Consider the following 11,753-nt stretch of genomic DNA (forward strand, 5'->3'; position numbering starts at 1 on the left):
GGGGGGAAGGGGCTGCTGAGTCCCGCCGCGGTGTTCCCGGGGGCTCTGACCGCCGCTAGGGCAGCGCTGGTTGTGAAACGGTTCAGAGAGGCCTTTTGGCACCGCGGGGGAGAAGCTGGGGGCTGCGCGAGGGCAGCGCTCGTGCCCGTGGAGGGGGAATGAGTTGAGGGTGGTTACCTGCTCCTCCAGGTGGGAGCGTGGGGTCGTTCTCGAAAGCCGGCAGGCTGATGGAAAGGCATTCCTCTTGCTTGTCGGTACGTGATAGAGCGCCCAAATAAGGGCGGGTGTTCCGTGAGCTGCTGCATCGCTGTACGCGGTCAGGTAGTGTGTGTTAATCACATCCTGGCAGGTGAGCTTGTAGTGCAGCCTCAGGTGCTTTCTGTTGTCTAGGAAGCTTCCCTCGACGCGAGGTGGCTTAATGCTGTAGTAATTCTGGTGGTAATGAATTCTTTTCATTAAAGGGTAGTGGACCAGTGAAAGTTAGTGGAAAAATCAGTGGCTTTTTTGATGGAGATCATGGGGCTTCCACGTCCATGAATTTGGTGACAATACAAATGGTAAGATATCCCAGCTTTTGAGTTACAGCTGTAATGGCATGGTGCAGCTTTAAAGAGTTTCTCTGCATTGCAGCAGCAACTTGTGCAAATATACTTGAGTCTTATGACTGCAAGTCTGTGTTAAGAAATTACTGTCTTTCCTAAGGAATTGCTTCCCATTTAATACTTTGAACATGTTTAGGCTGGTGTTCAAAATCTGATGTAGCAAGCACTAACCTAACTACTTTAGTTACCTAGTATTGAGAATAAGAGATCTTTTAGCTGAGCCTGGAGTGTTATAGAATGAGTAATCTTACTTTATTGAACCTCTAAGTCTGTAGTAGGTTATTTACCTCCAGAGTATTGGTAGAACATCTAACAGGAGAGTAGCTATGAAATCATTAGTGACTTAACTTCCTCTGGTATAGCAGGACTACTATTTTGTAGTGTATAAGCAGCAGATTCAAACTGGCTACTGAAAAAAAACCCCAGGAAACTACATTACTTTTGATGGCTGTGTCCTATTTCAGGTTGTACCAGTGCAGGTCCCCACTTCAATCCTGAAGGCAAGCAGCATGGTGGACCAACTGATGCAGAAAGGTGGGTTTAACGTGCCTGGTATCCTACTGGGTAGCTACTCCATGCAGTGACCTTCTAAGTGCTACTTTGTGCTTGAGGAGGCCATTTCATGACTAATGCTAGGATGTTACCAGAATAAAATGCCTCTGGGACTTCTAGGATCAGCTAACTAAGGCTCTGGTAACTCTGTTGTGATTTCTTAGATGCTTTGGCTTCAAGAGTATTGGGTATAATGTAGTCTTTGGGACTTTCTTGGTTTTATCATAGTTTGGGGAAAGGAGGAAATAAAGGTAAGTTGTTGAGTGCATGTTTCTCCAGATGTGAGCATGGGGGATTCCTATGTTACAGCCTTATTTTGTCAGTGGTGATTTTTCTTTTGTTTTGGGACCAGCTTTCAACTGCATGGGCCCTAAACTCTTGAGCTGTATGTGGGTTGGTCATGTGAGAGACTGGTTCATCAATGGAAGGTACTATGGCTCAGGGGAGCCTGGAAGATTAGTACAAAGGTGTATGAGCCCAGGCATGGTGGCTTTTTTGGGTGTGCTAGGGTATTCTTAGCATGTTAGCTGAGGTACTGTACTGTCCCCAGTAAGTGGTTCTCAAGGGGCTGTGTCAGTGCTGGGTCTGATGCTTATGCTTAATTATCTCTGTACTTCAGGGGGAGCTCAGACCTAGTTCTTCTTGAAGCAGTGTTCATACTCTGGTTACCTTGAGGGAAGCCTTGCATGCTTGAGACCTGATGTCTGAGCAACTACTTTAAATAGTATGCTGACTAGGGTGGGAGAGTGCTTCACAGAGCTGAAGACCAGTGTGGTAGTGAGTGGAGCTAGGAGCAAGTGTTCAGGATACGCTGGTTTGTTGTTGGTACTAACTTGGTGTTGTGATTAGCCTTGAAATGTTCACATTCATGTCCATAACTGCTCCTTCTGTGACTGGTAAATTCATACCTGCGTGATCAGTTGCATGCCAGACCAAGCAAGCTGGCTGCTAGCCAACTGTCCAGATGACAGATCAGCATGAAATGGTGTTCTCATGCACTTCACAGGCAGCCAACTGCTCCAGTGCTAAAGGTCAAAATGGCATGAACATGGTGGCTTCTGCTGGTTCTGCCTTGTCATATCCTGCTTCTAGTGTAACCTGTGTGCTCAGGCTGGGTAATTCCTTAGGTGGGTATAAGAACTAGATCATGCTTTTATCAGAGTGGAAACAATTGGACTGCAGCTTCCTGGAAGCTTAAAATGAGCAAATTCCTAAGGAGAAACCATCCTTGACCTGATTTTGTGGAATTTGGTTAAAAATACTAAATTGGTGCTAAGCTAAGAAGCTGGTGGCCAGCATTCAGTGAGCTGAACTGCTCTCATGCTGTGTGCATGGGCAGTTTTAGGAACAAGTTTGTATTTGAGGTTCTGAACCTGGATAGAAGTCTTGCAGAACATCATCAACTTGTCTTTTGAGTAAATGGTTTGTTTGTGGCAGATGTGTGGGAAACGATATGGTGGAATGTCCAGAAGTTCGGAGAAAACTGAACTGAGCCTTAATTATTAAGGGAAGTCCTAGAGGAGATCTAGCTCTGCTAAAAGCTGTGTGGTAGGGTATAAATGCAATAGTAGTCTGTGACACTGATTAGAACTTAGCACTTGGTGCGTCCCCCTTTGACCTGCCACTTGACAAACTGCTTTTACTAATCCTATTTAAACCTGCAGCTGCTTGTGGAGTGACTTAATTTGCAGTAGACATTAAAAGCTCTTAAGAATAGCAGCAGTGTTCACACCAAATGTTGTATGTGCAGGAAAGGTTTCCACCTAATTTCAGAGACTTCCTTTGAGCAGAGGGAGATGCCATCAGCATAGAGGGAATTCTTGCCTGTAAGAGCTGTGCACTGGTGCCTTGGTTTGTTAGGAGGTGATGGTATTCCTTTTCCCAAAGTTGATTAACCTTCCAGTTTCAAGTTCTAGCTAGGACTGGGTTTTAATCATACCTTAAACTAAAGCAGTTAAAATAGCCCAGGTGTTAAAGATGGGCTGGTGGTAAATGAAGGTCCATGTGCTGTTAAAGATAAGATGGTTGACTGCTAGAGTGTAGTAATGGTGGGCATTGTGTTGTCCAGGCCATCACTAAGAAGAGCTTTTAATTCAGCCAGGTTTTGAATTTCTCTGCGTCTTTGTTGTAGGCATGTGGGAGACCTTGGCAATGTGACTGCTAAAGGAGGAGTGGCAGAAGTTGCAATAGAAGATTCCGTCATTTCTCTTAGCGGACCACGTAGTGTCATTGGACGTACCATGGTGGTAAGTGTCTGTGCCTACTTGGATGCTTTAAGGAACTCTAGAGTGATCTTGCCAGCAAGAGGAGACTTAATGCTGGAAGCTGGTCCCTGCTGTGTGTTACATAACTTGTACTGCAGGATTTCCACTATGAGGAGTTTTTAAGCCTTGCTTGAAAGTTCTATGTGTTAGCATGGCACCTCATTGCCATGAGATATTTATCTTCTGCCTGCTTTCTGAAAATGATTCTTTCCATTGTACTTTGGCTCTCCCAGTAAGCAACCAGATTTGAGGAAGGAACTGGCAGTCTGGCACAAATGCTGGCACTGAAAGGTGTGGCAGTGGGCATATTGGGGCACTGGTCACTAGTACTGATCTGATGGCTGCTGGTGCAACTTGTGCTGTGGCCTTCCTGGAAAGGAGAAGGAAGAGGTTGAGTGCACTTGGCTGCAGATGGTCATGGTCAGTCTTGTTTCTCCTTGGACTCAGTGTGCTGAGTTCACTGTGCCCCTACGTGAGCCAGATTTGGACTGATGACCAAGGAGCAGGGAGATGTGTAGTGTGGCAAGTCAGGTGGTGCAGACAAGGCCTTGTGTTGTAAGGGTGAACTTGAACAGGAAGTCCAAGCTTGCTCCTGGACAAATAATAACTCTTTAAGTGTGGGCTTTTGGCGACTTCTACCTTAAACAAGTTCAGCTGAAGGCAACTTAACTCTTTACACAAGTCTAAAGTGTTTAGCACAAGTTGTACTTTGGCATTCAGCACTACTGAATTGCATTAGGTTCTCTCTGTGTAACGCACCCTGCTGGTAGCTGGCAGTTTTGCTTATCAGTGCTGACAAGTTCAGCTGAAGGCAACTTAACTCTTTACACAAGTCTAAAGTGTTTAGCACAAGTTGTACTTTGGCATTCAGCACTACTGAATTGCATTAGGTTCTCTCTGTGTAACGCACCCTGCTGGTAGCTGGCAGTTTTGCTTATCAGTGCTGCTGTTAATAAGTAGTGAAAAATGTTGGTTTAATTACACAATAATGTGAAATAAGTGTCTTCGATTCTCTTTTAGGTCCATGAAAAACGTGATGACCTGGGTAGAGGGGGAGATAATGAGAGCAAGTTAACTGGAAATGCTGGACCTCGTTTAGCCTGTGGTGTAATTGGAATAGCAAAGAGCTAAGTATTGTACCTGAAATGTTCAAGATGACAGTGGTAAATGGGCTGTATTTTATTGCAAATGCTGTATTTGCCCTTCCTTCTGCAAGCAAAAGATTTATCACTTAATCTCATTACTACTCTGTGTTCTGCGTATCAGTTAAACTGGTAAAGACTGACTTAATTTTGTATGATGTGTATTGCAATTAAAGTGACCCTGATGGAATGTCTCTGTAGTCTTCTGCTAAAGCATCTGCTGAAACCATTAAGTATAACTTCACTAATAGGAACTCCAGTTCTGTGTCAAAGAAGATGTAATAGCCATTACACCCTGAACACAAAAACTTCTGGTATGTTGTAGATTTGGAGGATTATCCTTAAGAGCTTTAGCAAGACTAGTCAGTTCTTAGACAAGAGCAGTGGGCACTGTATGTATCAGGGCTTCTTCCTGGCAAAGTTGCAGCATTATGTAGGTTTCAAGCTGATGTAATAAACTTGCTGGGTAATACACCTTTGTCTTGCTGTCTATAAAAAAACCCCAATAGACTGGGTTGCTAACATGGAAAAGTAGGCCTGGACTTCCTCATGCTAGTAGTTGCTAGACACCAACAGCATCCAACAAGTTGCTTCCAGCCAGTCCTCCTGGAACAAGTAAGAGCCAAGATGAAGCTGTATGCTTCTTGTTACTTGTGTTGCCATGCATTTTCCTGTGACAGAATCCCATGTTCTGTGGTAACCTGGCATCCTATGCACCTTACAGCTGGCATCTTGCAAAAATACTTTCTTGCTGTAAAATGTAATGGTGTGTGACACCTGCATGTGACTGCAGAGTGTGTATGTGCATGTGTGGTGGGGAAAGGGAAACCTTAAGCACATGAAACAGTCTGGCTCCAGCCTGTGTCCTTGTGCCTGGTCTGGCTGTGGGGGTTTGATTGCTCTGGGCTGGTATGCAGTGACAGTCTGCGTGTGCTGATGGAGGCAGCTTTCTTGAAGCTATGCAGGAGTGTCTAGCATGGAATAGGTCTTTCCTTAAAAGATACACATAGCCAGTACTTAATAAAGCTTTTCAGCAGTGTAATTGCTGTGCACTGGTGCCAGCTTTCATTCTTTTCTTGTATGTGCCTCTTACAGATGTCCAAGTCTTTTAATAGACAAAATTATTTATTTTAATGAAGACTTGTATTAACATTCTTTGATATTGTACATGAGAGATATTAATGGAAGTAGTTGTTTATAGTTTTAGATACCCCAGCTCCAGTGTTGCATGTTACAAATGGCTTTTGGTAGTATGGCAGGTATACTGTAAAAACACTTGACTGACTTCCACTGCAGGTGACAAACAACTGTGTGTACAGTCTCTACCCACCTGTACCTTTTGCAGTGAGTAAGTCTGTGCTGACTCACCTGCTGCACCAGGATGAAGAGCGACTGCACCTTTCAGCTCAAGCACCAGGATGCAGAACACTGAATGCCCACAAATGCCACTGTCACCTCTTCACATTTTAGAAGCTCAGAGGACTGTTATATTGTCAGGGGGAAAGGGCAAGTACTAGGTCAGCTGTAGGTGGAAGAGGAGCTCTGGCAGCTACTGCTTGCTTCCTCTTCCAGTTGCTGTCAGTGCTGAACCTGCCTGCTTTGAAAGCCTGATGCATACAGCTGGTGACTGTCCAGTCTGTTCTCTCTTGTTAGATTAAATGGCTGATGGCACACAAGTCTAGAGGTTAAATGTTGCATTGAAGGACATTAAATAATGTATGGTTCATGTACCAACAGATGTTATAACTTGCAGGCATGGAATGACCAAGGTGTGAATTGCTAACACTGTAGTGTCATTTATCAGCAATGGATGCTTGCTAATTAATCTTTATGTACATATTTCTGCCTTGTATTTTGCAGTTAGACATTTGGTACTGGTAGACAAATAGGATACAATTATGCTGGTGATGCTGTAAGGGTGTTGCATTTCCAGCAGGTTTATAATACAATTACTGCTTCAGAAGGCAATAACTGTTCTGCAAAGGATATCCTGAGTTTTCCTAGGTTTTGTTTCCAGTGCCCTAAAATGGGAAGTGGAGAGAATGTGAAGTGGCATTTGTGTAAACAGCCTTCTCTCTCTTTCATTCTTGTCTTAAAATCTTTTAATAAAGAGTATTTGTTAAAAAAAAATAAAAAAATCCTACCTTCTTACAGAACTATGGCAGGTTTTGCTAAAGTCTTAAACACAGGACATAAATGTCTGGCTCTATAATAGTTCCACTGGCCCAGCATGAAACAAATATTAAGGAGACAGTTTTTAACACATGGAAGCTGAGTTCACTACAAGTATGTAAACAGGATTTTCTCTCTTTATTCTGCTATTGCAAGAACATAAAAATATATGTCCTCTCCCCAGTCTGTAACTCCACATTTGCTTTCCCACCCACCTCCCTCCCCCAGAAAAAACTCCCTCTGCTGCAGAGCAGCTATGAAAAAGTACTGATGTAAGAAAGCAGCTGCCCTTCACTTAGGGAAAAACCCCAACTTTAGAAGTAGAGCACACCTAGATCAAAGGAGGGGGGAGGGGAAAATATGCACAGGATTCACACAACTTTTCCACAGCACTTCCAGAGTTAAACAAGCTTCATCAGAAGGGCTGGTGCCATCTGTGCCACTGATAAGCAAGTGTGTTTAAGGGCAGAACTGCCAGGGCTCTGACACTGCTCAGTCCGACACTGCTGTTTCTCCAACCTGTTTGCACCTAGAGCTGCACCACCAAGAATTAATACTTGCCCTCTTAAAATTACTTAGGCGATACAAAGGGAAGGTGGTAAAACTTCACAAATGCAAGAAAATTCACACTGTCCATCAGTCCAGTAGGTACAACACTGGGTGGGTAAAATTTTAAACCTACCTCTTGCAGGATTACAGGAGGTAGACATCGTTAACACAGACAACAGTAGCAGCCCACGCTTGCGTGAATGAAGAGGAAGCATTTTCAAATCCTTGAGCACCCTCCCACCTCCCTTCCTTCTTCCTTTTCCCAACCCCACAAAAAAAAATAGGTTAGCATTTTATATTGTTTTGGTGTCTTCTGATTTCTCTTTCACCCACTTTGCAAAAAGCATCAATGAATAACAAGTACAAAGGATGCTGACTTGGTGTGCTTCTTAGCCCACCACACACAGTAATTTCATAACATCATAAGCAGAGCAGACTAAGGATGTCTGAAGGTGTCCAGTTTGTTTAAAAAAAGCTGATTAGGGCAACATTTACCACAGAACCAGGTGGAGGTGGGGGCAAGTAGGGGAGAATAAAAAAACAAAACAAAAAAACCAAACCAATTGCATTGCAAACACTGAACAGTTACCTCTTCAATTAACATTTTAAAACCACTAACTTTTTACCTAGTATGGTCAAGTAGATAATTAAAATGCAGCAATCTAAAAACCAAGATGACTATTACAAATAAAAAATTGTTTCTGTGAATAGCTACACAAAACAGATGTATTTCTTTTAACAAATATAAACAAAACAGTCTAATTTAGACTCCAATACAGCATCAACAGTTCAAACTTTCAGATGTTGAACACTCCTTTTCCACATCAGTGCAGTGTAGGAAGAATAGCACACATTAAAGTTTGTTACGAAAATAGAGTTTATTAAAAACACATTCCTATTGGTTTGAGGAGCTTTCACCGTTACCTTTTCTTAAATTAAAAAAAAAAAATAGAAAGCACTTCTACTTCTGATTTGTAAACTTTTTAAAGTCAAAACTTTAAAAAAGTTACAGCAAAAATGGGTAATATTTTAATCATATCTTCAGTATCTGGTGTTATGTTGTGGCTATTTTAAATAGAAGGGAAGCAATCAAATTGCTTACAATTCCCCACCAACTACCGAGGGGCTGCGATATAAGCAGAAGCAAATATAATACAGCAGACTGTACAACTCTAAAGCTCTACACTCCAACAAATGTCACTGTCATCTTTCAGCAACTTCCAGTCTCTAGCGAGGAGCCTCTGCCACTGAGCCCATTTCCTTTTCCGCCTGTTCCACAGATGAGGTAGCCTCAGATGTTAACTCTTCAACAGGTTTTGCACCTGCAGGTTCAGACTCTCCCGCAGTGAGTTCTGAAACAATGTCTGCGTCTTCCATTTGGCTGCTATGAGATTCGTGGTTTTTGTCACCATCTGCCCTGTCTGTCATCTCTGCTTTTTCCTTGCCTCGATTCTCCTCCTTGTCTCTGCGAGACTCCCTATCCCGCGAATCTCTCTCTCTGTCTCGATGGCCACTGGATCGCCTGTTTCTGTCCTCCAAGTCTCTGTGCCTGTCACGCTCAGGGCTTCTTCTTCCCCAGTCTCGCCTGTCGCGATTACTAGATCGCTCGTGATCTCTGTCATCGCTGCGGTTACCGTAGCGCTCCCGATCATTTTCTACCCGATTGCCAAAAGATCTCCTTCCAAACCTCTCCTGGTCTCTGTTAGGTGTGTATGTCTGCCTGTCATTCCTAAACTGCCTCCCATCTCTGTTATCCTCGGGTCCACCTGGCCCACTGCTTCCCTGCATCCCCCCAGGTCTCACAAAGTGACCTGGAGGTGGGAAGGGGGTTTTCATTCCATGGGGGGGAGGCATCCCAAAGCCCCCTGGCCCGGGCGGGGGCCCTCTGTGCATCATGTGGGGAGGCATGTGTCGTGGTGGCATCAAGGGAAAGCGCTGCAGAGGAGGGGGTGGCATTCCTTGCGGTCGCTGGAGTGGTATCAAACCAGGCCGGGCACCCAAGAGGCCAGTGGATGGAGTCTGCAACCCAACGACTGGGGCTGGCGGGGGTGGCGCAACACCTTGAGTGCCTGAAACAAACAAGAACACACACACATATACACAAAGTCAAATGAGAGGCCGGCAGGAGGGAAAACAGTTTCACCATTTCAAAAATGTTCTGAAATTCTCATTAAACAAGCAAAGCTGAAATTGTGAAGGGGAGAGCAGCCTGCAGTTCGTGCTGGTTGGGCTGGATCTTTCCAGGTGTCTTCCAACCCCTGAGATTCTGTGTGATACTATAAAGAGAGCAATGTCTTATAACAGAAGTTTGTGTTGTGTTAGGAGTAATTAATATTAAAACAGTAGTAAATAATTGCTTATCCTAAAGGTTTCCCTTTGTGACAAAAGCCACTGCCATTTTGCAGGTCAGAGATCTTTCAGATCTGACTGCTGACGAAACACCTTCCCTACAGGTGATGCTTTCCAGGCTTCCTGATTACAGACACCTCACCTCCTACAGCTAGCTTTAAAAACTTTCTCCTCTATTATAAACATCAGTTAAATTGTATCTGGCTTAAATGCTGGAGATCTGAACTGGGTCATCAACCTGATTTTCATCATGCAGACAAGGCAGCAGGTGAAGGGAGAGGCAAGGTCAGAAGATGGTTGGGAGAGAAGCCGGGAATCACAGAGTTCAATTCACCATTCAAGAGAAAAGGAATTAATCAACATTCAATTCTAGTAGAGCAAACCTTGCAATATAAACTCAAAGGAAATGCAACAGTTGATGTCTGGATATTTTTTTTTAAACACAATTTTTCATCCTCTATAGCATGTATCCAACACCATTTTCAATTTTTATTAATGGACTATTGTTTTAGCATGGTCTTCATAAGAGAAAACAAATGTCACTTGCCAAAGATATCGTTTGGGACAGCTCAGCTCAAAGCCTGTTGACATCAACACAAGACAAACTGAAGATAACCGAGCTCCAGATGAGGACTTCATGCCATTAAGTGTGCGCCAGCTTATCTTGCAGGCCTCCTTTTACTGTTGCTTCATGTTCCCTGTAGCTTTTATACTGGATCTATCTGCTCTTTCTGCTCATTAGCAGCTATCTACTAGAAAACAATCTCCATTTATGGTAAGTATGTTTGTGGGCTGTTTTGTTGTATTAAACTCCTGAAATGAAATTTAAAGGGATAGACTCTTGCCAGCAGAGCAAGCAAAAATCTCTCCTAATCCATCCTGCACTCCTTTATAAATTCATTAAGACTGTAAGTAATGGATCATTTCTGCATGTACTCATAAAAAAGAAAGTGAAAAATCCAAGTTATATAAAATTTTTTAACTCCTGCCCTGGGTAAAACCAGAATATAAAATATTTTTGCAGTGTTGTCAGTAGAAACTGCACCTTGATTTCAACCTAATGAGCACAGTGGAGCAGATATCCCAGATAACCTTCCATTCAGCTATCACAGCTTCCCTCTTCCTCCATCTGATTTACTTAGCATTTCTATCCCAAATATGCCTGGTCTTTCTGAAGAAAAAAACATATGCTGCCCTTTCACTACACTACTTCTTATGCTTAAGAACAGCTGTAACAGGACCTTTTTATCTGAGTGATTTTTATATTTATATTACAAGGGAACTTTATTTTGCCGATGACAAAACTCAGATAACAAAGATGTTTATGTTCTTCCAGCCCATGGTATCATCTTACCTTCACCTCCAAGCAGTCAGTTTTAAGATATGGCTTGACAGGTAACACTCTTTGAAAGAAATGTTCCAACAGCAACAGCATATTTTTTATGGCTTGGCTTTTTTACTTTTTAACTTTAAATGCACAGCCCGCCCCCTCCTCCTGTTCACAACCAGGGCTGTAAATCACCTACAGTTTAAACTCCTCCTGTGACTTAGTGCTACAGATCTGACGAGACAGACATATGGCTAATGATGTCTTCGATGAATGTTACTTGAATTCTGAGGTTGAGGGATATTTTTGTTGACAAGTAAATTCTTCCACAGAAAATTAAAAACAATGCAAAAAGGAATAACTGAGATCTAATGAGCTGAAGAGAATAAGTATATGCTGCTGCTCCATAGAAGAGAATAGACATAGGTTATTGACAGCATGAGCACGAGGCAAATGTGAACAGATTCTAAAATTCAACTAGTACAAGTAATTCAAATTCTCAGCCTTATTTCTACACAATAATGCTCTACAGAAGCAGCATAATGGAATCTGAAAACATTCGCTTTCAATCTGGACTGCATCAGCAGAGTAGCTGAACACTTTTTCTTTTAAATTATCCCTGTCACATTTTCAGGCTGAAGTGCACTCTAAAAGTACTGTTAGAGCTTCTTCACTGTGCTCACAAACCTGGCACTAATTAAAGAATTACTCCCAAAGAGTTATCCAGAAACACATCCAAGTTTACTGAAAAGGCTCAGTAAAATGTGTGGTACGGACTTGCATGTGCAAACTCTAG

The 11,753-nt window shown here is 42.9% G+C and overlaps 2 protein-coding genes across 2 annotated transcripts in view; one reads left to right on the forward strand and one right to left on the reverse strand.

The window, feature by feature from the left end:
- Window positions 1-4,750, forward strand: part of SOD1 (superoxide dismutase 1, soluble) — a 5,568-nt gene extending 818 nt beyond the window's left edge. The window contains 5 exon segments of the mRNA XM_010001827.1: window positions 462-518; window positions 521-557; window positions 1,067-1,136; window positions 3,286-3,400; window positions 4,439-4,750. Coding sequence (XP_010000129.1) covers window positions 462-518; window positions 521-557; window positions 1,067-1,136; window positions 3,286-3,400; window positions 4,439-4,549 — 390 coding nt within the window. The 3' untranslated portion in view covers window positions 4,550-4,750.
- A 3,390-nt stretch (window positions 4,751-8,140) lies between these two features.
- SCAF4 (SR-related CTD-associated factor 4) overlaps window positions 8,141-11,753 on the reverse strand; it is a 34,452-nt gene continuing 30,839 nt past the window's right edge. Inside the window, exon 20 of the mRNA XM_010001822.1 lies at window positions 8,141-9,350. Coding sequence (XP_010000124.1) covers window positions 8,509-9,350 — 842 coding nt within the window. The 3' untranslated portion in view covers window positions 8,141-8,508. The remainder of the gene's footprint in view (window positions 9,351-11,753) is intronic.

The sequence above is a fragment of the Chaetura pelagica genome, unplaced genomic scaffold, assembly GCF_000747805.2.
Source record: "Chaetura pelagica isolate M959 unplaced genomic scaffold, ChaPel_1.0 scaffold637, whole genome shotgun sequence".
NCBI lineage: Eukaryota > Metazoa > Chordata > Aves > Apodiformes > Apodidae > Chaetura > Chaetura pelagica.